Here is a 16,091-nt window from a genome sequence, read left to right on the forward strand (position 1 = left end):
GGATGTGCTGGAAATGAGATGTTTGAGGACAATGTGTGGTGTGAGGTGGTTTGATCAATTAAGTAATGTAAGGGTAAGAGAGATGTGTGGAAATAAAAAGAGCGTGGTTGAGAGAGCAGAAGAGGGTGTTTTGAAATGGTTTGGGCACATGGAGAGAATGAGTGAGGAAAGATTGACCAAGAGGATGTATGTGTCGGAGGTGGAGGGAACGAGGAGAAGTGGGAGACCAAATTGGAGGTGGAAAGATGGAGTGAAAAAGATTTTGAGTGATCGGGGCCTGAACATGCAGGAGGGTGAAAGGCGGGCAAGGAATAGAGTGAATTGGATCGATGTGGTATACCGGGGTTGACGTGCTGTCAGTGGATTGAATCAGGGCATGTGAAGCGTCTGGGGTAAACCATGGAAAGTTGTGTGGGGCCTGGATGTGGAAAGGGAGCTGTGGTTTCGGGCATTATTGCATGACAGCTAGAGACTGAGTGTGAACGAATGGGGCCTTTGTTGTCTTTTCCTAGCGCTACCTCGCACACATGGCGGGGGGGATGGTATTCCATGTGTGGCGAGGTGGCGATGGGAATGAATAAAGGCAGACAGTGTGAATTGTGTGCATGGGTATATATGTATGTGTCTGTGTGTATATATATGTGTACATTGAGATGTACAGGTATGTATATTTGCGTGTGTGGACGTGTATGTATATACATGTGTATGGGGGTGGGTTGGGCCATTTCTTTCGTCTGTTTCCTTGCGCTAACTCGCAAACGCGGGAGACAGCGACAAAGCAAAACAAAATAAATAAATACATACGATAGATATATGGTGTGGGAGGAAAGTTGTTAGAAGCAGTGAAAAGTTTTTATCGAGGATGTAAGGCATGTGTACGTGTAGGAAGAGAGGAAAGTGATTGGTTCTCAGTGAATGTAGGTTTGCGGCAGGGGTGTGTGATGTCTCCATGGTTGTTTAATTTGTTTATGGATGGGGTTGTTAGGGAGGTAAATGCAAGAGTTTTGGAAAGAGGGGCAAGTATGAAGTCTGTTGGGGATGAGAGAGCTTGGGAAGTGAGTCAGTTGTTGTTCGCTGATGATACAGCGCTGGTGGCTGATTCATGTGAGAAACTGCAGAAGCTGGTGACTGAGTTTGGTAAAGTGTGTGGAAGAAGAAAGTTAAGAGTAAATGTGAATAAGAGCAAGGTTATTAGGTACAGTAGGGTTGAGGGTCAAGTCAATTGGGAGGTGAGTTTGAATGGAGAAAAACTGGAGGAAGTGAAGTGTTTTAGATATCTGGGAGTGGATCTGGCAGCGGATGGAACCATGGAAGCGGAAGTGGATCATAGGGTGGGGGAGGGGGCGAAAATTCTGGGGGCCTTGAAGAATGTGTGGAAGTCAAGAACATTATCTCGGAAAGCAAAAATGGGTATGTTTGAAGGAATAGTGGTTCCAACAATGTTGTATGGTTGCGAGGCGTGGGCTATGGATAGAGTTGTGCGCAGGAGGATGGATGTGCTGGAAATGAGATGTTTGAGGACAATGTGTGGTGTGAGGTGGTTTGATCGAGTGAGTAACGTAAGGGTGAGAGAGATGTGTGAAAATAAAAAGAGCGTGGTTGAGAGAGCAGAAGAGGGTGTTTTGAAGTGGATTGGGCACATGGAGAGAATGAGTGAGGAAAGATTGACCAAGAAGATATATGTGTCGGAGGTGGAGGGAATGAGGAGAAGAGGGAGACCAAATTGGAGGTGGAAAGATGGAGTGAAAAAGATTTTGTGTGATCGGGGCCTGAACATGCAGGAGGGTGAAAGGAGGGCAAGGAATAGAGTGAATTGGAGCGATGTGGTATACCGGGGTTGACGTGCTGTCAGTGGATTGAATCAAGGCATGTGAAGCGTCTGGGGTAAACCATGGAAAGCTGTGTAGGTATGTATATTTGCGTGTGTGGACGTATGTATATACATGTGTATGGGGGGGGTTGGGCCATTTCTTTCGTCTGTTTCCTTGCGCTACCTCGCAAATGCGGGAGACAGCGACAAAGTATAAAAAAAAAAAAACATACGATAGTACGAAAGATGGTCCAAGGGCATTATTTGATTACATGTTAATTGATAAGCTTGTAAGAGGGAGACTTTTGGATGTTGATGCGCTGAGAGGGTCAGCTGGTGGAATGTCTGCTCACTATCTTGTGGAGGCAATGGTGAAGATTTGTAAAGGTTTTCAAAAAAGAAGAGAGAATGCTGGGGAGACAAGAGAGGTGAAAGTAAGTGAGCTTGAAAAGGAGACATATTATTATTATTATTATTATTATTTTGCTTTGTCGCTGTCTCCCGCGTTAGCGAGGTAGTGCAAGGAAACAGACGAAAGAATGGCCCAACCCACCCGCATACACATGTATATACATACACGTCCACACACGCAAATATACATACCTATACATCTCAACGTATACATATATATACAAACACAGTCATATACATATATACACATGTACATAATTCATACTGTCTGCCTTTATTCATTCCCATCGCCAACTTGCCACACATGAAATAACAACCCCCTCCCCTCTTATGTGTGCGAGGTAGCGCTAGGAAAGGACAACAAAAGCCACATTCATTCACACCCAATCTCTAGCTGTCATGTAATAATGCACCAAAACCACAACTCCCTTTCCACATCCAGGCCCTATAGAACCTTCCATGGTTTACCCCAGATGCTTCACAGGCCCTGGTTCAATCCATTGACAGCACGTCGACCCCGGTATACCACATTGTTCCAATTCACTCTATTCCTTGCATGCCTTTCACCCTCCTGCATGTTCAGGCCCCAATTACTCAAAATCTTTTTCACTCCATCTTTCCACCTCCAATTTGGTTTCCCACCTCTCCTCGTCCCCTCCACCTCTGACACATATATCCTCTTGGTCAATCTTTCCTCACTCATTCTCTCCATGTGACCAAACCATTTCAAAACACCCTCTTCTGCTCTCTCAACAACACTCTTTTTATTACCACACATCTCTCTTACCCTTACATTACTTACTCGATCAAACCACCTCACACCACATATTGTCCTCAAACATCTCATTTCCAGCACATCCACCCTCCTTTGCACAACTCTATCCACAGCCCACGCCTCGCAACCATTTAACATTGTTGGAACCACTATTCCTACGAACATACCCATTTTTGCTTTCCGAGATAATGTTCTCGATTTCCACACATTCTTCAATGTTCCCAAAATTTTCGCCCCATCCCCCACCCTATGATTCACTTCCGCTTCCATGGTTCCATCCGCTGCCAAATCCACTCCCAAATATCTAAAACACTTCACTTCCTCCAGTTTTTCTCCATTCAAACTTACCTCCCAATTAACTTGACCCTCAACCCTACTGTACCTAATAACATTACTCTTATTCACTTCTACTCTCAGCTTTCTCCTTTCACACACTTTACCAAGCTCAGTCACCAGCTTCTGCAGTTTCTCACATGAATCAGCCATCAGCGCTGTATCATCAGCAAACAACAACTGACTCACTTCCCAAGCTCTCTCATCCCCAACAGACTTCATACTTGCCCCTCTTTCCAAAACTCTTACATTCATCTCCCTAACAACCCCATCCATAAACAAATTAAACAACCATGGAGACATCACACACCCCTGCCGCAAACCTACATTCACTGAGAACCAATCACTTTCCTCTCTTCCTACACGTACACATGCCTTACATCCTAAATAAAAACTTTTCACTGCTTCTAACAACTTGCCTCCCACACCATATATTCTTAATACCTTCCACAGAGCATCTCTATCAACTCTATCATATGCCTTCTCCAGATCCATAAATGCTACATACAAATCCATTTGCTTTTCTAAGTATATCTCACAGACTTTCTTCAAAGCAAACACCTGATCCACACATCCTCTACCACTTCTGAAACCACACTGCTCTTCACCAATCTGATGCTCTGTACATGCCTTCACCCTCTCAATCAATACTCTCCCATACCATTTCCCTGGAATACTCAACAAACTTATACCTCTGTAATTTGAGCACTCACTCTTATGCCCTTTGCCTTTGTACAATGGCACTATGCAAGCATTCCGCCAATCCTCAGGCACCTCACCATGAGTCATACATATATCAAATAACCTTACCAACCAGTCAACAATACAGTCACCCCCTCTTTTAATAAATTCCACTGCAATACCATCCAAACCTGTTACCTTGCCGACTTTCATCTTCCGCAAAGCTTTTACTACCTCTTCTCTGTTTACCAAATCATTCTCCCTAACCCTCTTACTTTGCACACCACCTCGACCAAAACACCCTATATCTGCCACTCTATCATCAAACACATTCAACAAACCTTCAAAATACTCACTCCTTCTCCTTCTCACATCACCACTACTTGTTATCACGTCCCCATTAGCCCCCTTCACTGAAGTTCCCATTTGTTCCCTCGTCTTATGCACTTTATTTACCTCCTTCCAAAACATCTTTTTATTCTCCCTAAAATTTAATGATACTCTCTCACCCCATCTCTCATTTGCCCTCTTTTTCACCTCTTGAACCTTTCTCTTAACCTCCTGCCTCTTTCTTTTATACATCTCCCACTCATTTGCATTATTTCCCTGCAAAAACCATCCAAATGCCTATCTCTTCTCTTTCACTAATAATCTTACTTCTTCATCCCACCACTTACCACCCTTTCTAATCTGCCCACCTCCCACGCTTCACATGCCACAAGCATCTTTTGCGCAAGCCGTCACTGCTTCCCTAAATACATCCCATTCCTCCCCCACTCCCCTTACCTCCTTTGTTCTCACCTTTTTCCATTATGTACTCAGTCTCTCCTGGTACTTCCTCACATATTTCCTTCCCAAGCACACTTACTCTCACCACTCTCTTCATTCCAACATTCTCTCTTCTTTTCTGAAAACCTCTACAAATCTTCACCTTTGCCTCCACAAGATAATGATCAGACATCCCTCCAGTTGCACCTCTCAGCACACTAACATCCAAAAGTCTCTCTTTCGCACGCCTATCAATTAACATGTAATCTAATAACGCTCTCTGGCCATCTCTCCTACTTACATACATACACTTATGTATATCTCTTTTTAAACCAGGTATTCCCAATCACCAGTCCTTTTTCAGCACATAAATCTACAAGCTCTTCATCATTTCCATTTACAACACTGAACACCCCATGTACACCAATTATTCCCTCAACTGCCACATTACTCACCTTTGCATTCAAATCATCCATCACTATAACCCGGTCTTGGGCATCAAAACTACTAACACACACACTCACTCAGCTGCTCCCAAAACACTTCTCTCATGATCTTTCTTCTCATGCCCAAGTGCATATGCACGAATAATCACCCATCTCTCTCCATTAACTTTCAGTTTTACCCATATCAATCTAGAGTTTACTTTCTTACACTCTATCACATACTCCCACCACTCCTGTTTCAGGAGTAGTGCTACTCCTTCCCTTGCTCTTGTCCTCTTACTAACCCCTGACTTTACTTCCAAGACATTCCCAAACCACTCTTCCCCTTTACCCTTGAGCTTCGTTTCACTCACGAGCCAAAACATCCAGGTTCCTTTGCTCAAACATATTACCTATCTCTCCTTTTTTCTCATCCTGGTTACATCCACACACATTTAGACACCCCAATCTGAGCCTTCGAGGAGGATGAGCACTCCCCGCGTGACTCCTTCTTCTGTTTCCCCTTTTAAAAAGTGAAAATACAAGGATGGGAGGGTTTCCAGCCCCCCGCTCCCGTCCCCTTTAGTCGCCTTCTACGACACGTGAGGAATGCGTGGGAAGTATTCTTTCTCCCCTTATGTGAGGAAGTACCAGGAGAGACTGGGAGTAGAAAAACAAAAGGTGAGAGCAAATGACTTGAGGAGAGTGAGTGAGGAATGGGATGTATATTTGAATGCAAAGGTGAGTAATGTGGCAGTTGAGGGAATAATTGGTGTACATGGGGAGTTCAGTGTTGTAAATGGAAATGATGAAGAGCTTGTAGATTTATGTGCTGAAAAAGGACTGGTGATTGGGAATACCTGGTTTAAAAAGAGATATACATAAGTGTATGTATGTAAGTAGGAGAGATGGCCAGAGAGCGTTATTAGATTACATGTTAATTGATAGGCGTGCGAAAGAGAGACTTTTGGATGTTAGTGTACTGAGAGGTGCAACTGGAGGGATGTCTGATCATTATCTTGTGGAGGCAAAGGTGAAGATTTGTAGAGGTTTTCAGAAAAGAAGAGAGAATGTTTTTTTTTTTTTTTTTCCCAAAAGAGGGAACAGAGAAGAGGTCCAGGTGAGGATATTCCCTCAAAGGCCCAGTCCTCTGTTCTTAACGCTACCTCGCTATCGCGGGAAATAGCGAATAGTATGAAAAAAAAAAAAAAAAATTTGAAAGTTTGTTAAAAAAAAAAAATTTGATGACAGAGTAACAGATGTAGAGTGTTTTGGTTGGGGTAGTGTGTGAAATGAGATGGTCATGGAGAATGGTTTGGTTAAGAGAGAAGAGGTATTATAAGCCATGCGGAAGATGAAATCTGGCAAGGCAGCAGGTTTGGATGGTACTGTAGTTGAATTTATAAAGAAAGGGGTGACTGTTGTTGTTGATTGGTTGGTAACTGTATTCAATGTGTGTATGACTCATGGTGAAGTGCCTGGGGATTGGCAAAATATATGTATAATGTCATTGTAGAAAGGCAAAGGGATAAAGGTGAGTGTTCAAACTACATAGGTAAAAGTTTGTTGGGTATTCCTGGAAACTTATATGGGAAGGTATTGAATGAGAGGATGAAGACATGTACAGAGAATCAGACTGGGGAAGATCTGAGTGGTTTCAGAAGTGGAAGAGGATGTATAGATCAGGTTTCCTTTGAAGAATGTGTGTAAGAAACACTTAAGAGAAACAGATGGATCTGTATGTGGCATTCACGGATCTTGAGATGGCATATGACAGAATGGATAGAGATGCTTTGTGAAAGGTCACAAGAGTATACAGTGTGTGAGGCAAGCTGCTTGAATCAGTGAAAAGTTTATACTGAGGGTGAAAGGCATGTGTACGAGTAGGAAGAGAGGAGACTGATTGGTTCCAAGTGAAGGTCTGTGTGTGGCAGGGGTGTGTGATGTCCCCATGGCTTTTTATTTTGTTTGTGGATGGGGTGGTTAGGGAGGAAAATGCATGAGTCTTGAAGTAAGGGGCAAGTATGCAGTCTCGCGGGCATGGGAGAACATAGGAAACGAGTCAGTTGTTGTTCATCAATGATACGGCACTGGTGGTTGCTTTGAGAGAGAAACTCCAGAAGCTGGTGAAAGGATAAAGTTGTATGTAAATGTAAATAAGAGCAAGGTTATCAAGTTCAGCAGGGTTGAGGGACAAGTTAGTTGGGGTGCGAGTTTGAATGAAGAAAAATCGGAGGAAGTGTAGTGTTTCAGGCATCTGGGAGTGGACTTAGCAGCGAATGGAACCATGGAAGGGGAAGTGGGTCACAGAGTGGGGGATGGGGCGAAGGCTCAGGGAGCAATGAAGAATGTGTGGAAAGAGATAACATTATCTCGGAGCAAAAATGGGAATGTTTGAAAGAATGACATGGTATACCCGTGTCGACATGCTGTCAATGGACTGAACTAAGGCATATGAAATGTCTGGGGTAACCCATGGAAAGGTCTGCGGGGCCTGGATGTGTATAGGGAGCTGTAGTTTCAGTTAGAGACAGCTTGTGACTGAGTGTGAATGACTATGGCTTTTTTCTTTTTTTTTGCCTGTTTACTTGGTACTACCTAGCTGATGCAGTGGTGGCAGTGATGCTGTTTCCTGTGGGGTGTGGTGGCACCAGGAATGGATAAAGGCAAGCAAGTATGAATATGTATACATGCATATATCTGTGAATGTGTATGCTGAACCTAATAAGCTTGCTCTAATTCACATTTACTCTGAACTTTCTCCTTTCATACACTCTTCCAAACTCAATCAGCTTAAGCAGTTTCTCACCTGAATCAGCCACCAGTGCTGCATCATCAGCAAACAACAAATGACCTACTTCCCAGACCCTTTCATCCCCAACAGACTGCATACTCACCCCTCTCTCCAAGACTCTTACTTTTCCCTCCTTCAATATCACATCCATAAACAAATCAAATAACCATGGTGACATCACACACCCATGTCAAAGACCAACCTTCACCTGGAACTAATCATTCTTTTCTCTTCCTACTTGTGCACATGCCTTACACCCTCGATAAAAAACTTTTTACTATTTCTAGCAGCTTAACTCCCATATCATAAATTCTTTTGACCTTCCACAAAGTATCTCCATCAACCCTATCACATGCCTTCTCTAGATCAATAAATGCCACACACAAATCCATCTGTTTTTCTGAATATTTCTCACACACATTCTTTAAAGCAAACACCTGATCCCCAAATCCTGAACCACTTCTGGAGCACACTGATCTCCCCAATCTGAGGTTCTGTACATGCCTTCACCCTCTCAATCATTACCCTCCCATACAGCTTTCCAGGTATAGTCAAGACACTTATATCACTGTAATTTGAGCACTTACCTTTATCTCCCTTGTCTTTATACAATGGCTTTCCTCTAGTTCTGACAAACAGATTCTCTTTGTCGGCCTCCCCTCACTTATTCTCTTCATATACCTGACCCATTTAAGCATATCCTAGTTGCCCCTAAGAGAATTCTCTACAATCTCTCTCTGACAAAGTCATTTCACAAATTATCAACCTACCATACATATTACCCTTAGATATTTCAATTCCAGCACATATACCCTCTTGCTCTCATTTGCATTCGTATCCATACAACACTATTGGGACTACAGAAACTTCAAATAAACCCATCTTTGCCTTTTACAAACTGACCTTTCCTTCTCACCTTTTAACATACCCTAAACCTAAACCCTAACTTTTACCATACAACTAAGAGAGAAAGAGAGCTCATCATGGACAAAAGTCTAAATCAAGGCCAGGCCTTAACTGAAATATAGAAAGGATTATGAAAGGGTGAAAAGTGGAAAAAGAAAACACAAGCAGAAAAAGAATCTTTAAGACAAGGGAAAGTAATTACAGGTTTTGGATGATGTGAAAAGCCTGTCTTTTAAAATGTGCCTGGTCACAGTTACTGGAAAAGTCATGAGAGGGTAGAGAGTTCCAAAGCTTCAAGGCACTTATATGTCTACTCTAAATACCTAAAGCACCCAATTTGAGTGTGGAATTCATTACTAAAAAACAAGAGGAAATATTCTATGATAAATTTATAATGAAATGCAAGTACAAGCAATATTATACCTGTTTAGTCAGAAGTTCCATACAGATGGCACCACCCACCAAAACATATCCTCCACTGATGACTGGGTGAACAACACGTACGAACGGTGGCTCAAACGGATACATTTCCTGAAATATAATATAATGCTCCTCTACTATTTCATGTACAATGCTGCAGCATCCATATCTTCCGAAATATCATACAAAGCTCCCCTACTATTTGATGTATAAATGTTACTGCACCCATATAAACTTACTGCCTCCAAATTTGCTAGAAGCCCTTTCTCTGCATTTTCTGGGTTAACTTTCAGAGCTGGAAGAGCTAGTGCCTATAAAATCATTCTCCACATGATTTGAAGACATATCATCTTCATCAAAGACTTCAGGATCATCCTCAGCATGGTTCTTTAAATCCATCATAAAGCCCCTCAATTTACCTCCTAGAAAACTCATGAAAATGTAATCTCATTGGCATAGCATGACAATGGAGAGAAATCATTGTGCTTTGCCACATCAGCCATTACTCAGGCTTCGTGTGTAGCCTTAGAGATGAGAAATTAGATGTGCAAATATCCATCTACTGACATTGCCCAGCTTGCATAAGTATCCATATGGATATGTAATGGGGCTAAAACAGAAATGAAGAAATACTTTCATAGTATAAGTGGTAGAATTAATTGAATGAAGACAGTAAATAAAGCAAGCACACAGAAACATCAAAAGTTGTTAAATAGGTGAAATGTTCAAGAGATGGGGCCTCACAAGTGTAAAACTCCCTTCTCATACAATACAAAAACATAATTACAGGTCATGCTTGATGAATATGAATATTCCTCTCAGATGAAGTACAACATAAGTTGTTAAAGATACCTTTGGCCAAAAGTCAGTGTTCTATCAGTGAAAGAAGAGAAAGAGAATTCATTACAGTTCTTCTATCTAAAAGAATGCCTTTTGTCTAACAAGTAACTTTTGCAATAATTCTTGAGATAAGAGATGATTATGAGTAGGGAAATTTTTTTCCAGGTTCTTTAAGCCTAGGCCTTTTTTTGAATGGCCTTACAGGAGGAAATGTTGAACTAAGGATTGGATGAGATTTCATAAAAGAGAGAATTTTCTTTTTCCATGCTAGAGGCTCCAGTCAAGGACAAAAGGCCACATCAAAGCCAAGCCTTAATTGTAAACATGGGAGAAATAAGAGACAAGGGAAAGTATTTATGAATTTTGGAGAAAAAGAAAAACCTGTCTTAAAATGTGCCAGGTTATAGTTATAGGGAAAGACATGAGAGGATAAGAGACTTCCAAGCTTCAAAGTGGGAAAAAAAATATCAAAATGGAATGCCCTTGTGTTGCCAATGGCCACACAGTAATCATTTGATGCAGCAGCTTGCCAGTACTGTGTGGTCTAGCTAGTGGTAGGGGTAAACAGGCAGCCAGCTCTTGGGAACAAAATCCAAGTTAATAACTACAGAAGGGTATAAGTGGAGCAACATTGTGGTAAAGGGCAAGAGGGGGCAAGTTTTGAAGTTAACCTGGAAGAGTTTATAAGTCAGACCACTTGCATATCATCTCCTTCAAATAAGCATGCAGAGCTTGAACCACCTCAAAAGTGTGAGCAGTACACCATACAAGATGAACCAATCTTTTGTATAAAGAGAGCCTCCGCTCCAAAAACAATAACGTCTGCTATACATTCAGGTTTTACGAGCATCATCAAAGGAAAGATCAAACTTCCTAAAGATAATCAAAAAGAATGCTGTGCTCTTACTGTAATCAATAACGTATATATAAAAGTTAACATAAGTCAACTTAATGACATCTACATGTGTTTCCATGCAACTAATCCTTATGAATTGTGAAATCATGGTCTTACCTTGAAGTGGAAGTTAAAGAGAATGTGGTCAGTTCCCTCTTTCTCCTTGAGCAGCACCATGTCATTATGGAGGGGTGAGTCAGAGTCCACTATCAGGAGCTTCACATTCCATTCATAGAGACTGTCATTCACTAACTCTACACTGTACACTCCTGCAAGAATTCATATTTCATTATCACTTAAGGGAGAAAATACTCCCAAATGACCAAATGTAACCCCCATGATAAGAAATATAATGAAAGTATCCAAAGGTACATCTACAGTAACTTTGAACAATGTGGTTGATGGTTTTTCAAAAGTTAAATGTATTCATTTTCAATCAATTTTTAAAAAAATTCTCATGCATCTATAATATGGTAAAGTGCCTGCATTAGCATATTACCTGTGTCAACTAGCTTTGCATACATAGGCATTATGAGACACTTTGATGTTTAAAATATTTTCAAAGTAAAGTAACTTTAACAATCCTTTCAATTAATCCAACAGCATGATTCATCATATCATGTCCTCTTCTTTTAAATCTAGACAGTGTATTACATTCCTGAATATACTGCAACAGCGTAACCTTTTCCTCTTCAAACACATTTTACATCACAAGTAGGAAGTCAGCTTCAGCGAGGCTATATTGTCGTCAATGCATGGACAGGAGTATAGTCCCATCGAGAGCCTTCTCGCTGAACAAAGAGCGCATTATTTTCCTGGTCCTACACAGTGTGCAGCCCCAATGCTGCATGAACCCCATAAGGGTGTCCAAAGGTTGTAAAGTAATAATAATAATAATAATAATAATAATAATAATAATAATAATAATAATAATAATAATAATAATTCATGTGAGAAACTGCAGAAGCTGGTGACTGAGTTTAGTAAAGTGTGTGAAAGAAGAAAGTTAAGAGTAAATGTGAATAAGAGCAAGGTTATCAGGTACAGTAGGGTTGAGGGTCAAGTCAATTGGGAGGTAAGTTTGAATGGAGAAAAACTGGAGGAAGTAAAGTGTTTTAGATATCTGGGAGTGGATCGGGCAGCGGATGGAACCATGGAAGTGGAAGTGAATCATAGGGAGGGGGAGGAGGCGAAAATCCTGGGAGCCTTGAAGAATGTGTGGAAGTCGAGAGCATTATCTCCGAAAGCAAAAATGGATATGTTTGAAGGAATAGTGGTTCCAACAATGTTGTATGGTTGCGAGGCGTGGGCTATGGATAGAGTAGTGCGCAGGAGGGTGGATGTGCTGGAAATGAGATGTTTGAGGACAATATGTGGTGTGAGGTGGTTTGATCGAGTAAGTAATGTAAGGGTAGGAGAGATGTGTGGAAATAAGAGGAGCATGGTTGAGAGAGCAGAAGAGGGTGTTTTGAAATGGTTTGGGCACATGGAGAGGATGAGTGAGGAAAGATTGACCAAGAGGATATATGTGTCAGAGGTGGAGGAAACGAGAAGTGAGAGACCAAATTGGAGGTGGAAAGATGGAGTGAAAAAGATTTTGAGTGATAGGGGCCTGAACATGCAGGAGGGTGAAAGGCGGGCAAGGAATAGAGAGAATTGGATTGATGTGGTATACTGGGGTCGACGTGCTGTCAATGGATTGAATCAAGGCATGTGAAGCGTCTGGGGTAAACCATGGAAAGTTGTGTGGGGCCTGGATGTGGAAAGGGAGCTGTGGTTTAGGGCATTATTGCATGACAGCGAGAGACTGAGTGTGAATGAATGGGGCCTTTGTTGTCTTTTCCTAGCACTACCTCGCACACATGAGGGGGGAGGGGGATGTTATTCCATGTGTGGCAAGGTGGCGATGGGAATGAATAAAGGCAGACAGTGTGAATTGTGTGGATGTGTATATATGTATATGTCTGTGTGTGTATATATATGTGTACATTGAGATGTATGGGTATGTATATTTGCGTGTGGGGACGTGTATGTATATACATGTGTATGGGGGTGGGTTGGGCCATTTCTTTCGTCTGTTTCCTTGCGCTACCTCGCAAACGCGGGAGACAGCGACAAAGCAAAATAAAAAATATAAATAATAATAATAATAATAATAATAATAATAATAATAATGATAAAAATAATAATACAAAGGAATTCAAACAGCAAAAGATCATTGGGTCCTTTCATGGCTATTTGTAATATCAGAAACTCACACAACAGTGTGGCTAAAGTTAGAAGTCATACAGACAAAGAGAATAACCAGGAAATTGTCATTCTTACTATGCAAATAATGAAAGTCGTGGACTTGAAGCATTTATGAAGTCTATTCTTAAACATATCTATATGACTGCTTTCAACCACTCTACTTGGCAAATTGTTCCATATGTTAAAAAATCCTGTTGAAGAAAAAGTACTTTGCCTCATTCATGATAAATCATTTGCCCTCAAGTTTGTATCCATTACAACGAGTAAAATCACATGAATCAAGTCTTAGGTAACTTAATACATTAAGATTTCCAAACATTTTGATAATTCTAAATATTTGTATTAGATCACCTCTTAACCTTGTCTTTTCTAAGCTAAATCTATTCAAACAATTTAACCTCACCTTGTATTTGTTTCTCAGTCCAGGAATCATCTTGGTAGCTCGATGCTGTACTCTCTCCATTCTTTGTCTGTCTTTTTTTAGGTAAGGTGACCAAAACTACATACAATATTCAAGATGTGGATGAACCAATGAAATGTATAGAGTAAGGATGATTTCCTGGACTTGTCAAATTCAAAGACTCTATGGATGAAACCAAGAATTTTGTTTGCTCTTTTCTCTGCTGTGCACTGCTTACTTGGTTTTAGGTCATCAGAGATTATCAAACCAAAGTCTCTTTCCTTAAGTACCTTTTGCAGTTCAACAGAATTCATAACATAGCTTGCCTTTTCATCATTATGACGAATATGTAAAACTCTGCACTATCAATGCTAAAATTCATTTGCAACTTATGAGCCATGGTCATCAGTGTGTCTATGTCAATTTGAAGCTGTAGACACTCGAGTTTATTTGTAGATTCATTAACCAGGTTTGTACCATCAGCGAATACTGATAACTTGCAATGCAGCCCACTGTCAATATCATTCACATATATGAGGAAGGGAAGCAGTCCTAAGACTGATCCTTGTAGCACTCCACTTGTTACGTCTAATCATTCTGAAATGTGACCATTAATCACTACTCTTTGCTTAAGGCCAGTTGACAAATTTCCTATCCAATGATGTACAACCCCATCAATGTCATGTGACTTTTAATTTCTGCTTGTAATCGTTGAAGCGGAACTTTATCACTAGCTTCTGGAAAGTCTACATACATAACATCAACTCCTTTACTTTCATCATATATGTTGATTATACCATAAAAGAAATCAAACAAATTTGTCAGACGAGTAATTTCGTTAAAAACCGTGCCGAGAATCATTCATCAGGCGGTGGTCCTCTAAATGGTTTACAATTCTATCTTGAATGATGGTTCCCGTAAGTTTTCTGTCTACAGACATTAAGCTAATAAAACAATAATTCCTGGCAATGACTTATTACCTTTTTCAAATTTCAATGCTGCAATGGCAAACTTCTAATCATCTCCAAGTTTTCCTACTGCAAGTAACATACTGAAAACAGCAGTCACAGGATTCATTTCATTTTTTGCCTCTTTCACTGTTTATGGATAAAGCTTATCAGACCCTGCCATTTTATTCATTTTCATTCCATTCATTGTTGAAAGTATGTTCTCTGCTTTTATGTCAATCTATTGAAAAACATTCCTCTCTCATCAATGAAACTGGAATTGGGACATGAGCTGCGTCTTCAATTGTAATACAGATGCAAAAAATTGGAACAATGTGGCATACACGGCGATGTGCTATCAGTGAAGCGAACCAGGGAATGTGAAACAGCCAGGGAAAACCAGGGAAAAGGCCTATGGGATCTGGTTGTGAATAGGGGGCTGTGGTTTTGGTGCACTGCACATGACAGCTAAACAATGGATGTGATCAAATGCAGCCTTTCTTTGTCTGTTCCAGGAGCTGTCTTGCTAACACAAAAAACAGTGGACAAGTAAGTAACTGTGTGTGTGTGTGTGTGTGTGTGTGTGTGTGTGTGTGTGTGTGTGTGTGTGTGTGTGTGTGTGTTGTGTTTGAGAAGGTGAAGAGCATAAAGAGTGTCTGAGCAGGGACAGAGGAGAGAAAGTGGTTCCAGATGAAGGTTGGCCTGCAGTAGGTGTGTGTGATGTCACCATGGATCTTTAATCTGTTTATGGATAGGGTGGTGAGGGAGGTGAATGTAAGGATCTTGAAGATAGGGGCAAGTATGCAGTCTGTGGGGGTGATGGAGAACTGGGAAGACAGTAGTTTTTGCTGACACAGCTCTAGTGGCATATTTGAGTGAGAGACTGCAGAAATTGGTGTCTGAGTTTGGGTGAGTGAGTGAAAGGATGAGGTTAAGACTAAAGTATTACAGTAGCATCCACTATTTCTTGGAAACCCACATTACAGGAACAACTAAGTCTGCCTCTAAGAAACTGGGTGTCCTGTTTAGATGTTAAAACTTCTTTTCTGAACAGTTGTTCTGTTTATAAAAGGGATTGATATGTCTTTGTATGGAGTACTGCTCTCACATTTGGGGTGGTTCTAGCTCTGTATCCTTACTTGACAAGTCGAAAGCCGTCTGACTCATAAACTGTCCCAGGATAACTTCCCTTGCCCAAAGCTGCAATGTTGTTTCACTTTCCCTCTTCTATAGGTATAGGTATGACTTTGATTTTTACTCCCAAGAGCTGGCTGCTTGTGTGCCCCCACCACTAGCTAGACCATGCAATACTCAAAAAGTTGCTGCACCACATGATTATTGCATAGCCGTCAACAACTCAAGGGTGGACAGTTTTGATACCCGCTTCTTTCCCTACACATTGAAGCTTTGTAACTCTCTACCTTCTTATGTCTTTC

General features: G+C 41.0%; 1 protein-coding gene across 1 annotated transcript in view; it reads right to left on the minus strand.

Moving 5' to 3' along the window:
* Positions 1-16,091, minus strand: part of LOC139756251 (ubiquitin-conjugating enzyme E2 Q1) — a 117,424-nt gene that overhangs the window by 17,571 nt on the left and 83,762 nt on the right. Inside the window, exons 5-6 of the mRNA XM_071675439.1 lie at positions 11,176-11,327; positions 9,327-9,434 (exon numbers count right to left, since the gene is read on the minus strand). Of these exons, the coding sequence (XP_071531540.1) occupies positions 9,327-9,434; positions 11,176-11,327 (260 nt within the window). The remainder of the gene's footprint in view (positions 1-9,326; positions 9,435-11,175; positions 11,328-16,091) is intronic.

The sequence above is a fragment of the Panulirus ornatus genome, chromosome 21 (assembly GCF_036320965.1).
Source record: "Panulirus ornatus isolate Po-2019 chromosome 21, ASM3632096v1, whole genome shotgun sequence".
Classification (NCBI taxonomy): Eukaryota; Metazoa; Arthropoda; class Malacostraca; order Decapoda; family Palinuridae; genus Panulirus; species Panulirus ornatus.